At 42.7% G+C, this 18,237-nt stretch overlaps 1 protein-coding gene across 2 annotated transcripts; it reads right to left on the bottom strand.

Annotated features, from left to right (window-relative positions):
• Positions 1-4,244: 4,244 nt before the first annotated feature.
• LOC133141964 (steroidogenic factor 1-like) lies at positions 4,245-17,870 on the bottom strand. 2 transcript variants are annotated; one of them, XM_061262816.1, is made up of 7 exons: positions 17,831-17,870; positions 15,654-15,760; positions 15,251-15,392; positions 13,691-14,313; positions 11,712-11,831; positions 10,122-10,269; positions 4,245-4,498 (listed from the first exon to the last, which is right to left on the bottom strand). In XM_061262816.1, exons 1-7 carry the CDS (start codon positions 17,868-17,870, stop codon positions 4,245-4,247), a joined length of 1,434 nt encoding a protein of 477 aa, XP_061118800.1. The 2 variants fall into 2 exon arrangements, with proteins under 2 accessions (XP_061118800.1, XP_061118801.1); XM_061262817.1 differs by lacking the exon at positions 17,831-17,870 and adding an exon at positions 16,891-16,911 and having other exon boundaries at positions 15,654-15,734.
• Between the last annotated feature and the right edge of the window lie 367 nt (positions 17,871-18,237).

Genomic DNA, 18,237 nt, shown 5'->3' with positions numbered 1-18,237 from the left:
TTTTTTTTAATGTAACAACTACTTGGCAGTTCCCCAGTTTAGAGTTGCCAGCTTTACTGACCCCAACCCACAGCCAAAAAAGTAGCAGGTGGAGGTACATCTCTCAGTGATGACCAGTGATCTGTAGGCACCTTAAAGACGGGAAGCATCTTGAACATTAAGCTGTTTCACCTGGTGGACATTTCTGTTCTGTTTCACCGTGGTAGACATTTCTGTTCTGTTTCACCCTGGCAGACATTTCTGTTCTGTTTCATCCTGGTAGATCTATTGAATGTCCTCAATCCAAGTTTGAATTATTATGAATAAAAAACCTACATTTAACCTATTCCACATTCCAGAATTTTTTTTAATCAATTATGATGTGTGCCTTGGAGTCGAACGAGTGGCGTAGACAGAAGAAACACAGCCACTCCGGACGCTGAAGTAAAGTTAAGTGATTTGTTCAGGAGTGATAGGCCGTAGGGGCCCAGCGAGAGTGGCTCATTGCTGACCTTGTGAACACGGGGTGCACGAATAACATGAGGACAACACAAGGGTTAAAGAGCTGGAAGGCTTTCGGTGAGAAAATCCTCTTTTGGGCCCATATGATAATCTTTGTCACAGATGGGTTTATTTATATTGTTGTTTTCACCTCAAATATCCAATAAAAGCATTTAGAGTGGCACTTGAGAGGCCGCGCTGGTCTGGTGCTCGGGCAGTTGGAGTGTTTATGAACAGTAAGCTTTTCTCTGGCTGGGGAGCAGCGCATTCAGACAGCCAGAACATCAGCCTCTCCAACACCTGCTCTCAGGAGAGTGCTGCTCCTGCCTTCTGCCACGCATTCACAGAGGAGCCCAATGCAGAACAAGCAGCATTAACGGGACATTGTGTGACTCTCTCTCTCTCTCTCTCTCTCCCTCTCTCTCTCTCACACACACATAGACACTCACTCACTCTCTCTCACACACACACTATCTCTCTCTCTCACACAGACACACTCTCGCTCTCTCTCTCTTACACACACACACACAGGTACATACTCTCTCTTGCTCTCTCACACACACTCTATCTCTTGCTCTCTCTCACACATATAGACACACTCTCGCTCTCTCTCTCTCTCTCTCTCTCTCTCACACACACACACTCTCTCTCTAGAAAAATTTGATGCTTTAATTTTTTGATTCTTGAATTCTGCCTATTTCTATGCGGATGTATCTCTATCTGAGACGCACACACATACAGCTCCCAGCCATTTCAACATTGCCGTTTATTGACATCTATTAATCTAAATAAACGAGATCCCAAATATGCACAGTTTATCTGAGACAAACATGTATGCATTTAATTCTATTTTTATTGAGTTACTATTGTTTACTGTCACAATATGTTTGTGATGATATTAAGTTATTTCGCTGTTTCCTTGTAGGAAAAAACGAGACACATTGGCTTTGAAACAACCCAAATTCATGAATTACATTTATTCATTTCAAACTTAGAATATACAATACAACCTTCTCCGCAGCCCAAAAAAGATCACATTTTGACACATTAGTAGAACAGAGAAAGATGCTAACAGAACACCAAATAACCAGGACCATATGATTTTATGTCAGGACTTAATCCTGATATATCCACATATACTGTAGGTGCCAACTGCTTTGTTCCAGTTTGTTACCATTGCGGAAACACCAGTCTGCCTTAAACCTGTTAAGAAGCTTGACATATGACCCATCCTTCAGGCATCTTACTTTTCTCATACCTTGAAAATATATTGGCATATTGAGTATACTGTAAAAAAAAAAAAATGTAAACACATAGAGACATTCTAAATACACTTCGTAAATATACTGGAATGTTTTGCAATGTTGTTTAGAAATGCATTCCGTTGCCTATATTCGGATATACGCAGTCTATGGCCTTGTGTGAGTCGGTTGGTGTAGCCCATAGGGTAGCCACTAAGTAACTAAGGAACTATTGCAAATCAAAAATTTACAAAAGCTATCCCACTGAGACCAAAGCAGCAATAAATGGAGTATTTCGCAACATATTTTTATATATTATTTGAAACATTAATCAACACAGGTTCAAATATTTTGTAGCGATCCACTCCTGAGGCTGCTCCCAGACCGTTAACATCTTTACAGCAACGGACAGGGCAGGCACCCCTCCCTGGAACAGACCCCCCGAGACTGAGCCTCGCCAGATCCCTGACACACCATAGATGTAACAGTTTTAAAGGTCCTTACAGGCCACCGTCCTTACAGGCCACCGTCCTCCAACCAGCCAAATGGCCAGAGAAAGTGAAACACAAACACAAAGTACAACACATTTATCCACATATATGTACACATAACAGGTTTATATTCAATGTTTTGCTTTGACAACCTTTCTGTACATATCTATCATCAGATATTTTACATATAAATATGCTGTACACTGGAGATTCATCACTCCCAAAGCAGGAATGGGGACACAGTCTGCGGTTAAAAGTTTGAGAAGGTACCAAACATGTAATGTCAGATTGTTGACAATGGTCCGAAAAGACTACACAATGTTCTTGCAGCGTTTGTATAATGTTATAGAGATTAATATATGCAGGTGTTGTTACCAAGGCAAAGAAACCACTGTGAAACAGTACAGGCCCAGAACAGACTCATCATAAATAATAATAAAATAAAAAATGTGGTCTTTAATTCTGAATCTAACTCTCAGAAAAAAATGGTACTTTGGCTTGTCTTCATAGAGAAACCCATTTTAGTTATTTCTGGAAGCCTCTATCATAGGTGTGAAAGCTCCCTTGAACTGGATAGAGTTCTTATATGGAATCACAGGGTTCTTCTATGGAATCACAGGGTTCCTTTTCAAATACATTTTTTCAGACATTGTTGATCAGGGACTACAATCGTTTTTTGTCAATAATAATTATTCTCTTGGAAACTCAGCAATGAAATTCACTTTCCATTCCCTGATTCCTGACGCTTCTTTTTTTGTAATAGCAATCACATTTTGAACTTAAATTATTACAGTATATTATTATTATGATTATGATGATTATTATTATTACATGACTATTGTTCCTTCTACTATTCATAAAAAAAAGAGTGTAGGACCAGATATAAAAACTGACATACTCATAATTGATTTTGATAACTCGCAGCTGCGAGCCGTCAGCGGCGGATTTAAATTACTTGTTTGCATCCTGATCTTCCTATTCAACGCCTCTCACAATAGCGGTTCTTCCTCTATAGTGGATGTGTAGGAGTTTTCCTGGCTGAGCGTGTGGGCGGAGTGTCGAACTTCCCTTTCATTCATGGCACCACTCACACACAAACGTTTATCACCGTCGTTTAATTTCCATAAGCCTTTTAATTCAGTTATTTTCCGCTAAAGGAGCGAGGGGATGGTTTTCGTTCTCAGTTCCGGTTTTTTCTTTGCCGAAAGAAATGACGTGTTTGACTCAGAGACGGAGAATCTCGACTGTTCACTGTCATAGAAACACAGTACTCCGCTTTCTTCTTCGTTTGACAGACTCATCTGACGCACATGTACATAGAATACATTTTTATTTTGATTGCTTCCTTTATGTCTCACGGCCCACGTTTCGCTGCTGAGGTGACAGTGTAACTGAAGGCCCTATGATGCGGAAAAGTATCAGTACTATAGGGGCTATAGTACTGAAACACTGGATACACCACACAAAAGGGACTGGGGACCAGGGCAACTGGGTTATCAACCGAGGAAAATAAGCTGTGTACACTCAAAATGTGTCTGTCACTTTCTGCAGGCTGGAAAAATGTCCTCAAGGATCCTCAGGAGTGGGCTGTGATACTGTGGCAGGTGTCTGCTGGCTGGAAGGGGAGCTGCAGGGCTGTGATACTGTGGGAGGTGTCTGCTGGCTGGAAGGGGAGCCTCAGGGCTGTGATACTGTGGCAGGTGTCTGCTGGCTGGAAGGGGAGCCTTAGGGCTGTGATACTGTGGCAGGTGTCTGCTGGCTGGAAGGGGAGCCTCAGGGCTGTGATGCTGTGGCAGTGTCTGCTGGCTGGAAGGGGAGCCTCAGGGCTGTGATACTGTGGCAGGTGTCTGCTGGCTGGAAGGGGAGCCTCAGGGCTGTGATGCTGTGGCAGGTGTCTGCCGGCTGGAAGGGGAACCTCAGGGCTGTGATACTGTGGGCGGTGTCTGCTGGCTGGAAGGGGAGCCTCAGGGCTGTGATACTGTGGCAGGTGTCTGCTGGCAGGACGGGCAGGGCGAGGCGGTGCCGCGCAGCCTCAGGAGCAGAGCCGCTTGGCGTGCAGCATCTCGACGAGCAGGCTGTTGCAGGGCACCTCCCCGCTCAGGTGCTTGTAGCACAGGTAATCCTCGGCCTGCGCGCTCAGGGCCCGCAGCTCCGGCAGGGCGCACAGCAGCTGAGCGGAGCGGTCCAGGGAGCGCGGGTGGCTCCTGAGCGTGTGCTCCAGCAGAGCGGCCTTCACCTGCTCCTGTACGCTCTCCACGAACTGCTGCCCTTCCAGAAACTTCACGTCTGCACCGGCACACAGAGAGAAACATGTCACGTTTCCTTTGAGAGCCTTCGCTGACAACACCGACACTTATATTAAAGCACGGGAACTTCCAGAAACTTCACGTCTGCACCGGCACACAGAGAGAAACCAAAAACAGAAACAGAGACCAAGGAAGTGGAGAGAGGAATACTATATCATATAATTATATCCATTTCATATGGGCATTGTTCACCATGCATGTTTGACATTTAATATTTTATCTTGCACATATTTTGAACATACTCTGGTTACAGTCCTCCAGTTCTGCCAATAATACATCATTACATTTAATAGAATTGAACTGAAAGGAAAGCAATCAACTTGTTATTGTATTCCAAACCTACAAGAAAACTAGAATAGACTGTGAAACACAGCACTACAAAAATAGTTTGTGATGAGGGGAAAACAATAATCTGTATTTTTAGAGGGAACTGTCAGACCAGACCAAACCACTAAGCTGAAAATACAGACCCTCTCCATGCTTTAAACATCCTCCATCCTCGTGAATTTTCTGGTATGAATCATCTTTTGTGCAATTTTCCATTTAACAGTTGCTTGTGGGTCTATGGATTCATGTTTCTCTGTGTACGTATTGAGTGCAAAATAATGTATTCATGCATCTGTGTGAATTTTTTACTTATGGCATATATGCATGTATATTTGAGCCTGTATGTCTAATGCATTTATGTGGGTAATAAAGAACGTGTATGTGCATGAGTGTACAGTATGTACAATGTATTGGTTCTTCCCCTGAAGCATCTGAGTAGCGAGTGAGTCATTCTGCCCATAATGAAATGTTCTGAGTAATCCTTTCATCAGCAACTGTAAAGGTGAACAACCTGCCCGATAGATCTGACTGAACTGAATGAGAGAGAGAGGGAGAGGGAGAGGGAAAGAGAGAGAGAGAGTGAGACAAGAGAGGGAGAGGGAAAGGGAGAGAGAAGGAGTGAGAGAGAGAGTGAGAGATAGAGGGAGAGAGAAAGGGAGAGAGGAGAGAGAAAGGGGGAGAGAAAGAGAGAGAGGGAGAGAGAGAGATACCAGATACCAGTTCAGTCTAGGCAGCACCGCCCTAGAACACACCATGCAATATACTTACCATGGTCTAATCATTACTGCATCAGGTAACTTTAACAAGGCAGTGAATGCATTAAAGGATAAAGCTTGCAGAGCTCTATATGCAATACACAGGAAATTTCATAACAACGATATCCTGGTCAATTTGGTGTAAAATATTTGATAGTGTAATTCAGCCCATTGCGCTGTATGGAAGGGAGGTATGGGGCCACTCCGTCACCATAGCTACACTAGATGGGACAAGCATCCAACTGCAAGCCTACATGCAGAATTCTGTGGATTGATCATGAAAATTCAAAGAAAAACACCAACATGTAGGGCGGAATTATGCAGATATCCACTCATAATTCCAAAAAGTCCAAAAAAGGTCCCTAAAATTCTGGATGTCCCGAAAAATCACTTCATTTCAAAGCTCTGAAAACCCAAGAACTGAACCCTGAAAAGATTCCTCTAATTCAGCTGGTACTGATACTAACACACAAAAATAAATAGGAACAATCTGCCCTCAGACCAGCACTGCTGTTAAAAATATAAACGTCAATCAAATAATCAACCATTACAAAAACAACTATTTGAAACATTAGGACACTGAACCTAAAACCCAAAGTGAATTAGAATGTTATCGGACTTTAAAAAGTGAATACGAATTGGAGAAATATCGCTCAACTGCCAGAGATAAAAAGCAGAGACAGATCCTGACCAAATACAGGCTCAGTGACCACAGTCTAGCTATACAGAGGGGAAGACAGAAAAACCTGGCTCCCAAAAGAAGAGACTCTGGTCACTGCAGGACAGGTGAGCTAGAGAGACTCTGTGGTCACTGCAGGACAGGTGAGGTAGAGAGACTCTGTGCTCACTGCAGGACAGGTGAGGTAGAGAGACCCTGTGGTCACTGCAGGACAGGTGAGGTAGAGAGACTCCGTGGTCACTGCAGGACAGGTGAGGTTGAAACTCTGTTTTTGACCTATTTAGAAATGTTGTTCCTCAATTTGATCAACTGCCTGAAATTAAACAATTGCAATTAGTCCTAGGGGATGGAAAGACTGCAAAAATAGCAGCGAAATATGTGTTCAGTTGCCACAGCCAACTGACAGTGAATGTGTGACACACACACACACACACACACACACACACACACAAACATGCTAAAACTATTCACAACCATGTTACAGGTTGTTTTTATTTGTACTTTGTACACTGCGAAAAAGCTTTGGCAATACTAAAATGTTAAAAAAACATAATAATAAAGCACCATTGAATTGAATAGAGAGAGAGCGTGAGAGAGAGGGAGAGGGAGAGGGAGAGAGAAAGAGAGAGAGGGAGAGAGAGGGAGAGAGAGAAAGAGGGAGAGGGAAAGAGAGGGAGAGATAGGGAGAGAGATAGAGAGGGAGTGAGAGAGAGGGAGAGGGAGGGAGAGATTGAGAAAGAGGGAGTGAGACAGGAAGAGGGAGAGAGAGAGGGAGAGGGAAAGAGAAAGAGAGAGAGAGACAGGGAGAGAGGGAGTGAGAGAGGGAGGGGGTGAGAGAGAGAGAGGGAGATAGAGAGAGGGAGTGAGAGAGAGGAAGAGGGAGAGAGAGAGAGAGAGATATGCGGAATATTCCGGAAGCCCCTGAACGCGCTCATTATTGATAGGCTCTTTTGTTGATGCCGAGCCAGCAGTAAATTGTTGTCCCTTAAGTGAATTTTGTGCAAGAAAAGGCCTTTTTGTCCTCGGCTGTGGAGCGTCTGTGTCCCAGCTCTCAGGCGGGGAAACCGACGGACGAGTCGATCCATTAAGCATCTGTTTAGGGTTCTTACGGAACGAGAGGTCATTGTCAACCGTGCCTTTTCAAATCACCCAAACTCTAATTAAACCCATTACCGACTCAAAGCCAAATAAATAAATAACGTTGTCCTGTATTTTCCCCACCGTTTAAGTGCACAATAACTAAATTAATTGATGCGTATGCACGCATGCCCATCAGCTGCCATTGATTCTCATTTGAGCCTGGGATTTCGTCTTCAATGTGGAGTAAATTGGAAAGATTTCACAGTTCAGTGTGGCTGAGGTTTTTTCTGGTTTGGTTTCATAAATACAGAACAGGATTTTTGGAATGCTATTACAACAGAATGTGGGCAGAAAGTTAAAGCCGAATTTTACCCACATTCACACCAGCAAAACAAAAAAAAAAGAAACCTAAAAGTCAAGCCACTCCAGACAAGCGTATAAAGCATGTCTACTTCAACAACAGGAGCTGTGTTTGCATGCATAATACAGTCAGGTCCATAAATATTGGGACATCGACACAATTCTCCTCTTTTTGGCTCTATACACCACCACAATGGAAATAAATTGAAATAAAACGAACAAGATGTGCTTTAACTGCAGACTTTCAGCTTTAATTTGAGGGTATTTACATCCAAATCAGGTGAACGGTGTAGGAATTACAACAGTTTCTATATGTGCCTCCCACTTTTTAAGGGACCAAAAGTAATGGGACAAACTAACAATCATAAATCAAACTTTCACTTTTTAATACTTGGTTGCAAATCCTTTGCAGTCAATTACAGCCTGAAGTCTGGACCGCATCACCAGACTCTGGGTTTCATCCCAGGTGATGCTCTGCTAGGCCTCTACTGCAACTGTCTTCAGTTCCTGCTTGTTCTTGGGGCATTCAGTTTTGTCTTCAGCAAGTGAAATGCATGTTCAATCGGATTCAGGTCAGGTGATTGACTTGGCCATTGCATAACATTCCACTTCTTTGCCTTAAAAAACTCTTTGGTTGCTTTCGCAGTATGCTTCGGGTCATTGTCCATCTGCACTGTCAAGCGCCGTCCAATGAGTTCTGAAGCATTTGGCTGAATATGAGCAGATAATATTGCCCAAAACACTTCAGAATTCATCCTGCTGCTTTTGTCAGCAGTCACATCATCAATAAATACAAGGGAACCAGTTCCATTGGCAACCATACATGCCCACGCCATGACACTACCACCACCATGCTTCACTGATGAGGTGGTATGTTTTGGATCATGAGCAGTTCCTTTCCTTCTCCATACTCTTCTCTTCCCATCATTCTGGTACAAGTTGATCTTTGTCTCATCTGTCCATAGGATGTTGTTCCAGAACTGTAAAGGCTTTTTTAGATGTTGTTTGGCAAACTCTAATCTGGTCTTCCTGTTTTTGAGGCTCACCAATGGTTTACATCTTGTGGTGAACCCTCTGTATTCACTCTGGAGAAGTCTTCTCTTGATTGTTGACTTTGACACACATACACCTACCTCCTGGAGAGTGTTCTTGATCTGGCCAACTGTTTTTCTTAATTAATTATTCTGTCATCCACCACAGTTGTTTTCCGTGGTCTTCTGGGTCTTTTGGTGTTGCTGAGCTCACCGCTGTGTTCTTTCTTTTTAAGAATGTTCCAAACAGTTGATTTGGCCACACCTAATGTTTTTGCTATCTCTCTGATGGGTTTGTTTAGATTTTTCAGATGGCTTGCTTCACTGATAGTGACAGCTCTTTGGATCTCATATTGAGAGTTGACAGCAACAGATTCCAAATGAAAATACCACACTTGAAATGAACTCTAGACCTTTTATCTGCTCCTTGTAAATTAGATAATGAAGGAATAACACACATCTGGCCATGGAACAGCTGAGCAGCCAATTGTCCCATTACTTTTGGTCCCTTAAAAAGTGGGAGGCACATATAGAAACTGTTGTAATTCCTACACCGTTCACCTGAGTTGGATGTAAATACCCTCAAATTAAAGCTGAAAGTCTGCAGTTAAAGTATATTTGTTTCATTTCAAATCCATTGTGGTGGTGTATAGAGCCAAAAAGAGGAGAATTGTGTCGATGTCCCAATATTTATGGACCTGACTGTATGTTTTAATTCCAAATGTAATTAGTATCCAGATTAAATTAATATTATCTTATATACACTAAATAACAGATTATATGTGGATAAATTGTGGATGTGTTTGCACACCTCAGATGTAAACAGAACAGATTTTCTTTTCTCCTTTGCAAAGAATTCCACTTCCTGCATTCCGCACCGTCCTCAGAGATGGTCCTGTGTCAGGTATTTAGCACAATGCACATCTCCCACATCTCTCCTCTTTCTGCTAATGAAACAACTGTTTCAGCTGAACATCCTGCTCTCACAAACAGACATTGGACCATGAACGTTCTCATCAATAAAGATCTTTTTTCAGCGAACCAGGTCCACTTGGCACCTGCCATGTTGCTGAATCTTATGGAAACTCAAATAGATCACGTACACCAAGGGAGGAACATGCACACGATACAAAATCATAGAAGCTAATCCAAACAAATGTTTACATTGTCAATAGTAATATTCAGCCAGCCTGGTTCAGCTCCACAGGGGGCAGCCTGTAGCTTAGTGGTTAAGGTAAATGACTATAATGAGCCAGCCTGGTTCCAGCTCTACAGGGGGAATATATACATTTGGCAAGATTGTGCTGTGTATGTGGTATTACCTGTGGAATTGGCTTCCCTAGTGGTTTCTGTGCCAGGATATGAGCTTACCTGGGTTAAAGAGGATGAGGAACTTGAAGCAGGTGACCTCTCCACGGTCCACCTGCAGAGCCTGCAGTTTCCTCGCCAGCTCCTGACCCCTCTGCACCAGGGTGCTCAGTGTCGCCCCCGCCTGGCCAGCGATGGAAGAGATTTCAATCTGCCAAAACAAACCCGCCTCATCATCAGTACCATCAATACAAGCACGGCTCTTGTGTGTCTCCGTGTTACATACATTTCCTTTATTACACCTACTTATTCGTGTGATTATCTAATCAGCCAATTGTGTGGCAACAGTGCTATGCATGTAATCATGTGGGTCAGGAGCTTCAGTTAATGTTCACATCAACCATCAGAATGGGAAAAATTGATCTAAGTGACTTTGACCATGGAATGATTATTGGTGGCAGACAGAGTGGTTTGAGTATCTCAGAAACTGCTGATCTTCTGGGATATTCACGCAAGCTAGTTTCGAGAGTTTGCAAAGAATGGTGCAGAAATCGAGTTAGCAGCAGTTCTGCAGGCAGAAACGCCTTGTAAATGAGAGACCTCAGAGGAGAATGGACAGACTGGTCAAAGCTGACAGGAAGGTGACAGTAACACAAATAACCACACATTACAACAATGGTATTCAGAAGAGCATCGCTGAACACGCAAGGCATCATAACTCTAAGTGGATAGGCTACAGCAGTAGACGTCTTAAAAATAAGTCTAATAAAAACCTAATAAAGTGCTCAGTGAGTGTTTAGATATATTTTTTAAATTTAATTTATAACTTTATGCCAATGATATCAAAGTAAACATTGTTTGATGTATCCAACTGCAATGGCTGTTCTGTCTGGTGTTAACAACCATGGGTTCCTCTAAACAGGTCCCAGGATTTCAGAATGAAGATGGTTAATTTCCACCAAGAAGGAGGTGGTTACCAAAACTCGCTCAATGTTTCAAACTACCCATTTCCACCATCAGAAACATTATTAGAAAATGGAAGATAAATGAAACAGTTGAAGTCAAGGCAAGCTCTGGAAGACCAAGAAAGATTTAATATAGAATGGCCCGAGACCTGGTGAGAAATGCTCAGAAGAACCCACACATCACTGCAAAAGAGCTGCAAAAAAGAGTAGCAAACACAGGTCTAGCTGTTCAACAATACAACATACTTTAAACAAAGACCTACATGCAGCCAGAAAGAATGACCTCAAAACAACATTAAGTGTTTGAAGTATGTAAAAGGAAACATTGGGAAACCTGAAGCCTTTTGGAACAATGTACTTTTGCCTGACGAAACCAAAATGGAACTTTTTGGCCACTGCCAATTAAGAATGTATGTTTGGAGAAAAAAGGATGAAGCCTTTGTAGAGAAGAACACCTCCACAACTGTGAAGCATGGAGGCGGATCCATTATGCTTTGGGTGGCAGCTGGGGGCACAGGAAATATTGTAGAAGAATGGATTCCACCAAATATGAAGGAATTCTCAAGGCTAATGTGTGCGTGTGTGTGCGTGTGTGTGTGGGCATGCATGTGTGTGCATGCGTGCGTGTGCGCGCGTGTGCGTGTATGTGTATGTGTATGTGTGTGTGTATGTGTGCGCGTGTACTGACCTCCTGTCCGGTCACTAGCTGCACGCTGTCCTGTTTGCAGTGCTGTATCTGCCTGTGGATGTGATCCAGCAGTAGCAGCTCACTCCAGCAGTTATGCAAAAGCTTCATCTGATCCCCCACCTGCAGAGAGAGAGAGACTCAAATACACACCGTGTCTCTCACACACACACACACTCACATACACATACACACACTCACACACACACACACTCACACACACACACACACACACATACACACACGCATACGCACACACACTCACATCAGCACAACCCATCCTCAAACGCACTTAGCCACGCCAATCCTCAAACAACTGTGCTCCATCAGCAGATATACCAGGTACCAGCAGTACAGTTATCATCTGTCTGTCTGCTAACAGTCTTAAAATAACACCCAAGAGCCCAGAGCAGCTGACTGCAGGGCCCATCATGCTTTGCTCTCGGCTGTCAGGTGAGGTTGGACAGGGACGGACCTTGTGTCTCTCCAGGTAAATATGCTACCAGCAGGTCATTTCTTGGGGCTGGATTAGCTCTCTATTCTGCCACAGTGAAGGGCTCAGTACACCTGTCACCTGTCAGCTGTCACCTGTCGGCTGTCCCACATGGAGACAAAGAGAGAGGAAACCTCCCGTCAGCACATCAGATGAGTGGTGGGGGTTTGGACACTCATGTCCTCATGCTGAATCTTCACTTCCACGTTACGCTCGCACACAAACAAATACACATATACACACACACATATACAGACACATATACAGACACATACACGCACACACATACACACACACATATACACACACATACACGCACACGCACACACACATACACACATATACAGACACATACACGCACACACACAAACAAATACACATATACACACATATACAGACACATACACGCGCACGCACACACAAACATGAACACACATACACACACATACATATACACACAAAAACATACACACATATACACACAGATACAGGCACACACACACATACACATACACACACATATACACACAGGCACATACATACACGTGCACGCACACATACACACACACATATACAGACACATACACGCACAGACACACACACATATAGATACACACACACATACAGTATACACACACAAAAACACATATCCACATACACACACACACACACACACACACATACATGTAAGAAAATAAAACAGCCAGGATACCAGCAACAATAATTTGGTGAAAGACTGGCATGAGTCCAGTGCACACGCGACATGGCCACACGCTGTGATAAAACGTTTACACAGACTTCCAGGGAGATGGGAGAGAGTAAACGTTTAAACCGGGGCGGAATGAACGCGCGTGACAGGCAGAGTAGCCCTCTGGTCATGGGTGAGACAGGTGTGTACGCAGAGGGCCCGGGGCGGGGTTTGGGGTGAAATACAGGCCACTCTGGAGGGGATCCCTTTATCTGGTGAAGAGAGGGGCTGTCAGCGTCCTCTGCATACAGCCCTGCCCCACAGCCTGTCAGACGGTCGAACACGGGACTGTCTGCTCACACGCTCTTACGCACATACCACACACTCACTCACTCACCAGAACCACACATAGTGCAGTCCAGAATTATTTGGACAGTGGTACAATTTGTGTTATTTTGGCTCTGTACTCCTGCACACTGAAACAATGAATATGAGGTTAAAGTACAGACTGTGACATTTAAGTTGAGGGTATTTACATCAATATTGGGTAATCGATGTAGGAATTACATAGCCTTTTATACAAAGTCCCTCCATTTTAGGGGACCAAAAGTAAATTGACAATTGGCTTCGAAAGCTCTTTCTGATCAGTCAATTCAATCGCTTTTTTAATTCATGATTAACAGCTACATTGGTTAATGCCAGTTCATGTGCGCCTTACTGTAAAGAGTGACCCCCACTCTGCCGGCCCAGAGTCACACACGCCCCAAAGCTACGCCCCCCCCCCCCTCCGAATCTCCAAACCTTCAGCTCTTTGAAGAAGGTGCAGCTCCGGGCCCAGTCCACCACGGAGAAGAGGGTCTGGTCCGCCATGCGGCACATGAGGACGAAGGCACCCGCCCGGTCCAGCTGCTCCCGCTGCAGGTGGTCCAGGATCCGAGCCCTCACCTGGGCCTGGTCCAGCTCACAGTGCAGCAGCTCCAGCATCAGCCCCGCTGCCGTGGCAACCGCGCCGGGTTGCCGCGGCGACGCCGACGGGCAGCCGTCGTCCTGGAAACCAAAGCCCGCCAGGGAGTCTGGAGAGCTGGAGGGGTCGGAGACCTCGGACTTAATGGCCCGGTCGGGGAAAGAGCCCGTGCCGTACTGGTACGGAGCAGGTAATGGGCCGGGGACTGCCGCGGGGAAGGGGCTGTAGCCCAGAGGGGCCGGGAGGGGCTGGGCCGGGTCCTTGCGCGTGGGGGAGAGGCAGTGGGGGCTGGCGGGGAACATGTAATCGGTTTGGGGTGGGATCGGCAGCAGAGGGTTGGGTTCCGGTTTCAGGCCCGAGGCCTGGAACTGTGCCTTCTTCTGCTGCTTCAGGGCCCGGTCCCGCTTGTACATCGGGCCAAACTGGTTCCGGCCGCCCCGCATGCGATCTGCCCGCACCGCTGGCCAGCAGGAGCATGGAGAAAACATGTTATTCTTTCACTATAACAAATATTTCTATATTGAATTAAACATTTTTTTAGGAGCTTATTGGTACACTGTCAGAAGACAGGGTTCCATAGAGGAACCCTTTCTAGTGCTGGGAAAAAAATATCCAAATATTCTGTCGATCAGTACCTTTATCATAGCGTGTAACATGTGTCTGTTTTGGAGTATGCAAATTTGACGGAATCTGTATCTGCATAGCTTCCGTTGCTGGTTAATCAATAAGCCAAGCCATTTAGGCTATGTGATATGACATTTTTGCTAAATTTCTTAATGAGTGTATTTACTCTCTGAATCGGAAACGAAACAGTTGGGCACCAACAACACACACTGATTCAATCGCTTCAGTTGCGTGTTGGGTCGTGACTTCGTGGTAGTAATGTGGTGACGATCAATATGCACTTAAACACATCTACAATCTAATACATTACTAATTTATCAGTTAGGTATGCTACTACTCTTCACTAGTCTACCACAAAGGTGAAACTATTTTGAACGCATGCAAACGCGTGCAAGGATATTAAAATATAAGCAGCCGTGTATTATGGCGCATGGTTGTAGCAGTCTATACGAAAACTACTTTTCCTAAATCTGAACACACATTTTCAGCTGCTGCAAATATGAACCGATGGTTCATAAAACTGCGAAGAATTAATTCACATTAGCCTATTTGTATCCAGGCCAAACTAAATAAACGAAACGTCAGGTAGTCTATGTTCTATGAACACATAAACATGGAATTACGCAGTGCTAACTTCAACCGTGGCTGTTTACCAAGTAGCTACTACTGGTATAAATTGACACATTTGATCGAATTAAGCGCTTATCCTTAGTCTTGCATCATGCGCATGCATGGCTGATAAAAAGCAGATATTTATCAATTCTCTTTCTTACCTTCTAATCTCATTCCGACAGTGATGCATTTCTGAAAACGACAAAATGGGCATCTTTTCCTTTGTGTTTTGTCAATTTTGCAATCTTGGTTTTCTGCGCAATTGTACCTCTTATTGTTTTGAACCGTTCTCTTGAAAAAACCCTAGTGAAAGAAAATTTGTATTATAATACTACCATAATATAACACACATTATGAATGCCTACATAATAATAATAATAATAATAATAATAATAATAATAATAATAATAATAATAATAGGCTATAACGATCGCAACCACTATCATCACACTAATAAAATACCGTAAAATATATAGGCTATAACAACGGCAATGATACGTAAAAATAGTCATGGTTTGTAATAACAGCAGGTAGAATGGTAAACCTTGTGACATTGTATAATACCTTACAACTTTCACAGGTTAGCAGACCGTAGTGGTATCCGGAAACTGTATCCCCGCAAACTGGACATAGTTCTTCCAAATCATACGCGCAGTCCATTCCCTTAAGGCCTAAAGGTAAAATACAAATTAATAACGTTTTATCACGTAAATAACGTTAATATATAAACATTATACTCACAAGTGAGACTATGCATATGAAGGCAAGAAATGAACACACGGGATGATGGAATTTTTTTAATTGTAATAATAGCTAAGGGTTGTGAACGTGTCTACATGGGGTCTTTCTCAAACAGTTAGACTGAGGTATTTTTTTGTTGTTGTTGTTGTTGTTGTTAATTTGCAACATCACTTTGAATAGCTTATGTCAAGTCCATAATGAGTTATAGAATATCCTTTTTATTATTGCATAGTGGAAAGTTAATGAAAACTCGCTGGACATTGGTGGTATTATTCGTAGACGTAGGGTCATAGGATATAGTAAAATTGTGAAAAAATCCAGAAAACACCCTTAGCATATGCAACAAGTCTAAAATATCCTGTTAGCTGAACAATGAAATTATGAGGCTTATTAAATTATTAAGATGAAATGAATACACAACTATAATTCAAGTGCATAGAACTGAATAAAGAACATAATATCACGCGTAATAAATCATGCTACAGAACGCAATTGAATTCCACATATTTCGTGTTAGGATTCTTTTTATAAACAACTGAATATTAAAACCGAGCAAATTTCTAACTGCATGCTATCTTAAAAAGAAATTAGCCGCAAAGTCAGAAATAGGCTAACCAAATGTGATTTTGGATAGGCTACATTGGAAACGTGTAAAACCTATATTTATTGAAAACAATGTTACCGATAACGAATATCCTTAATAATAATAATAATAATAATAATAATAATAATAATAATAATAATAACAATACATTTTTTTGTGTTCATGATGGTGTAAGCTATACAATTCGTGCCATCATATGTTCAATTACACGCTGTCGCATACATCAATAAATCAGTTTACCTGATGTATGTGTTAATGTTAATAAATATTTCCGAAATAATTCATTTCCAGCGCGAGACAACTGTTGCAGGAGATCCTATTTTATGAGGATTATTATCTAGTGGAGAAAATGAGTGCTAATATTTTCCTCAAAGAAGCATTAGGGTGTATTAAGATAATCAGCTGCGCATAATTACCTGGCTCGTTCCTCGCACACCACTCCTGGTTTGAGTAATCCTCGTCCGTTTGAAACTGCATCAGGGTGGCGAGACCGCTCACGCCTCTCACATCCAGCGAGCCACGGAGCATAGTATTTCCGTGGAGAGGGCCACAATAACCTCAAACACCTGGTGCACAGACTTCTCAAAAACATGCATACCCACAGAAGCAAGCAGTCGTCCTATGTACAGAGAATTCTGTATTATGCATACCCGGTGACACTGAAAATGCCGACAACCCAGTTTGGCAGGCAGAGGGTTGTAGGCTAATAGGCAGAATAGCCAGTTAAATTAGTAATCGTTTACGGTGTCGTCATCATTATCATGACCGTCGTCATAATCACCACCTTCATTTTTGGCGTATCAGTTGCTGCCAGTGACTGAATAATAATCGCCTACTAATAATCAAGGGACAGGGTTTGATTTTTACATTAATGGAAACACATGTCCTATACGCAGTAAAACGACCAGTGTTAATTCAACTCGAACTCGCTACATATTAGTCTAATAGGCACCATATGTACTCTGTCCGAGTTGATTTAACACTGAACATCTTACCGTGTAGGGTACAATACGAATGCCGCTGATGAGAGCGAGCGAGCGAGAGAGAGAGAGAGAGAGAGAGAGAGAGAGAGAGAGAGAAAATTGAAGTTGCATTGAACTGTAGAAAATAGTTTTTTCTTATGTCTGCGGATTGCTAGCATTTGGTCTGCACACAATAAAGCAACAGAACAACAATTATATTCAATAATTAAATATAGGCCCTATAAAATATAGCCGAGGCTACACGATAGAACTGCTAGGAAAACATATAGGCCTCTTTACTTTAACTGCAGGGCAAAAGGAAGATCATGCTTCTATTGCTTTTCAGTTAATGAAATATTATCTATATTTAACGCCATCCAATTAGTTACCAAAAAATCTAAATATTCAAGCTTGCTTTATTTACCGCAACTCACAGCAGAAACAAAAAATGATCTCATCTTCAGCCTGCATCATTGCCACCTTCCTCACAAAGCACTCGTTTCTTATGTAATTATTGTTACATTATTATTGTAATTGTGTTGTAATAATGTTTTATGGCAATTTATTAATTGCCGTTTTTATAAATCTGTGGAAATATAAAGTGTTATTTTCATTTTGGTAGCATTCGCTACGCAGTAACACCAATTACATAGCCTAGTAATTACACAGTAGTAACATACGACCATGGGCAGTGTCGCTCTTTAATAAAGGGACATTTAGGGCAGAAACCGGCGCGTGTGACAACCCGCATATGCAATAAAGATAACATTAGATGCTTTTGAATTAACGTTAAATAAAATTGATTTAACAATAATTCACGACAGGCACTGGTAGGCTTATA

This window comes from Conger conger, chromosome 12 (assembly GCF_963514075.1).
Source record: "Conger conger chromosome 12, fConCon1.1, whole genome shotgun sequence".
Lineage (NCBI taxonomy): Eukaryota > Metazoa > Chordata > Actinopteri > Anguilliformes > Congridae > Conger > Conger conger.
This window is presented reverse-complemented; position numbering and strand designations above follow the sequence as displayed.

Coding starts and splice junctions, on each gene's coding strand:
- LOC133141964 (XM_061262816.1), bottom strand. CDS start 17,870: ATGATGCAGGCTGAAGATGAGATCATTTTTTGTTTCTGCT. Junction 10,270..11,711: donor AGCTAGTGACCGGACAGGAG/GTCAGTACACGC, acceptor TTGTTTTGGCAG/ATTGAAATCTCTTCCATCGC. Junction 4,499..10,121: donor CCTCATCCTCTTTAACCCAG/GTAAGCTCATAT, acceptor GTGCCGGTGCAG/ACGTGAAGTTTCTGGAAGGG.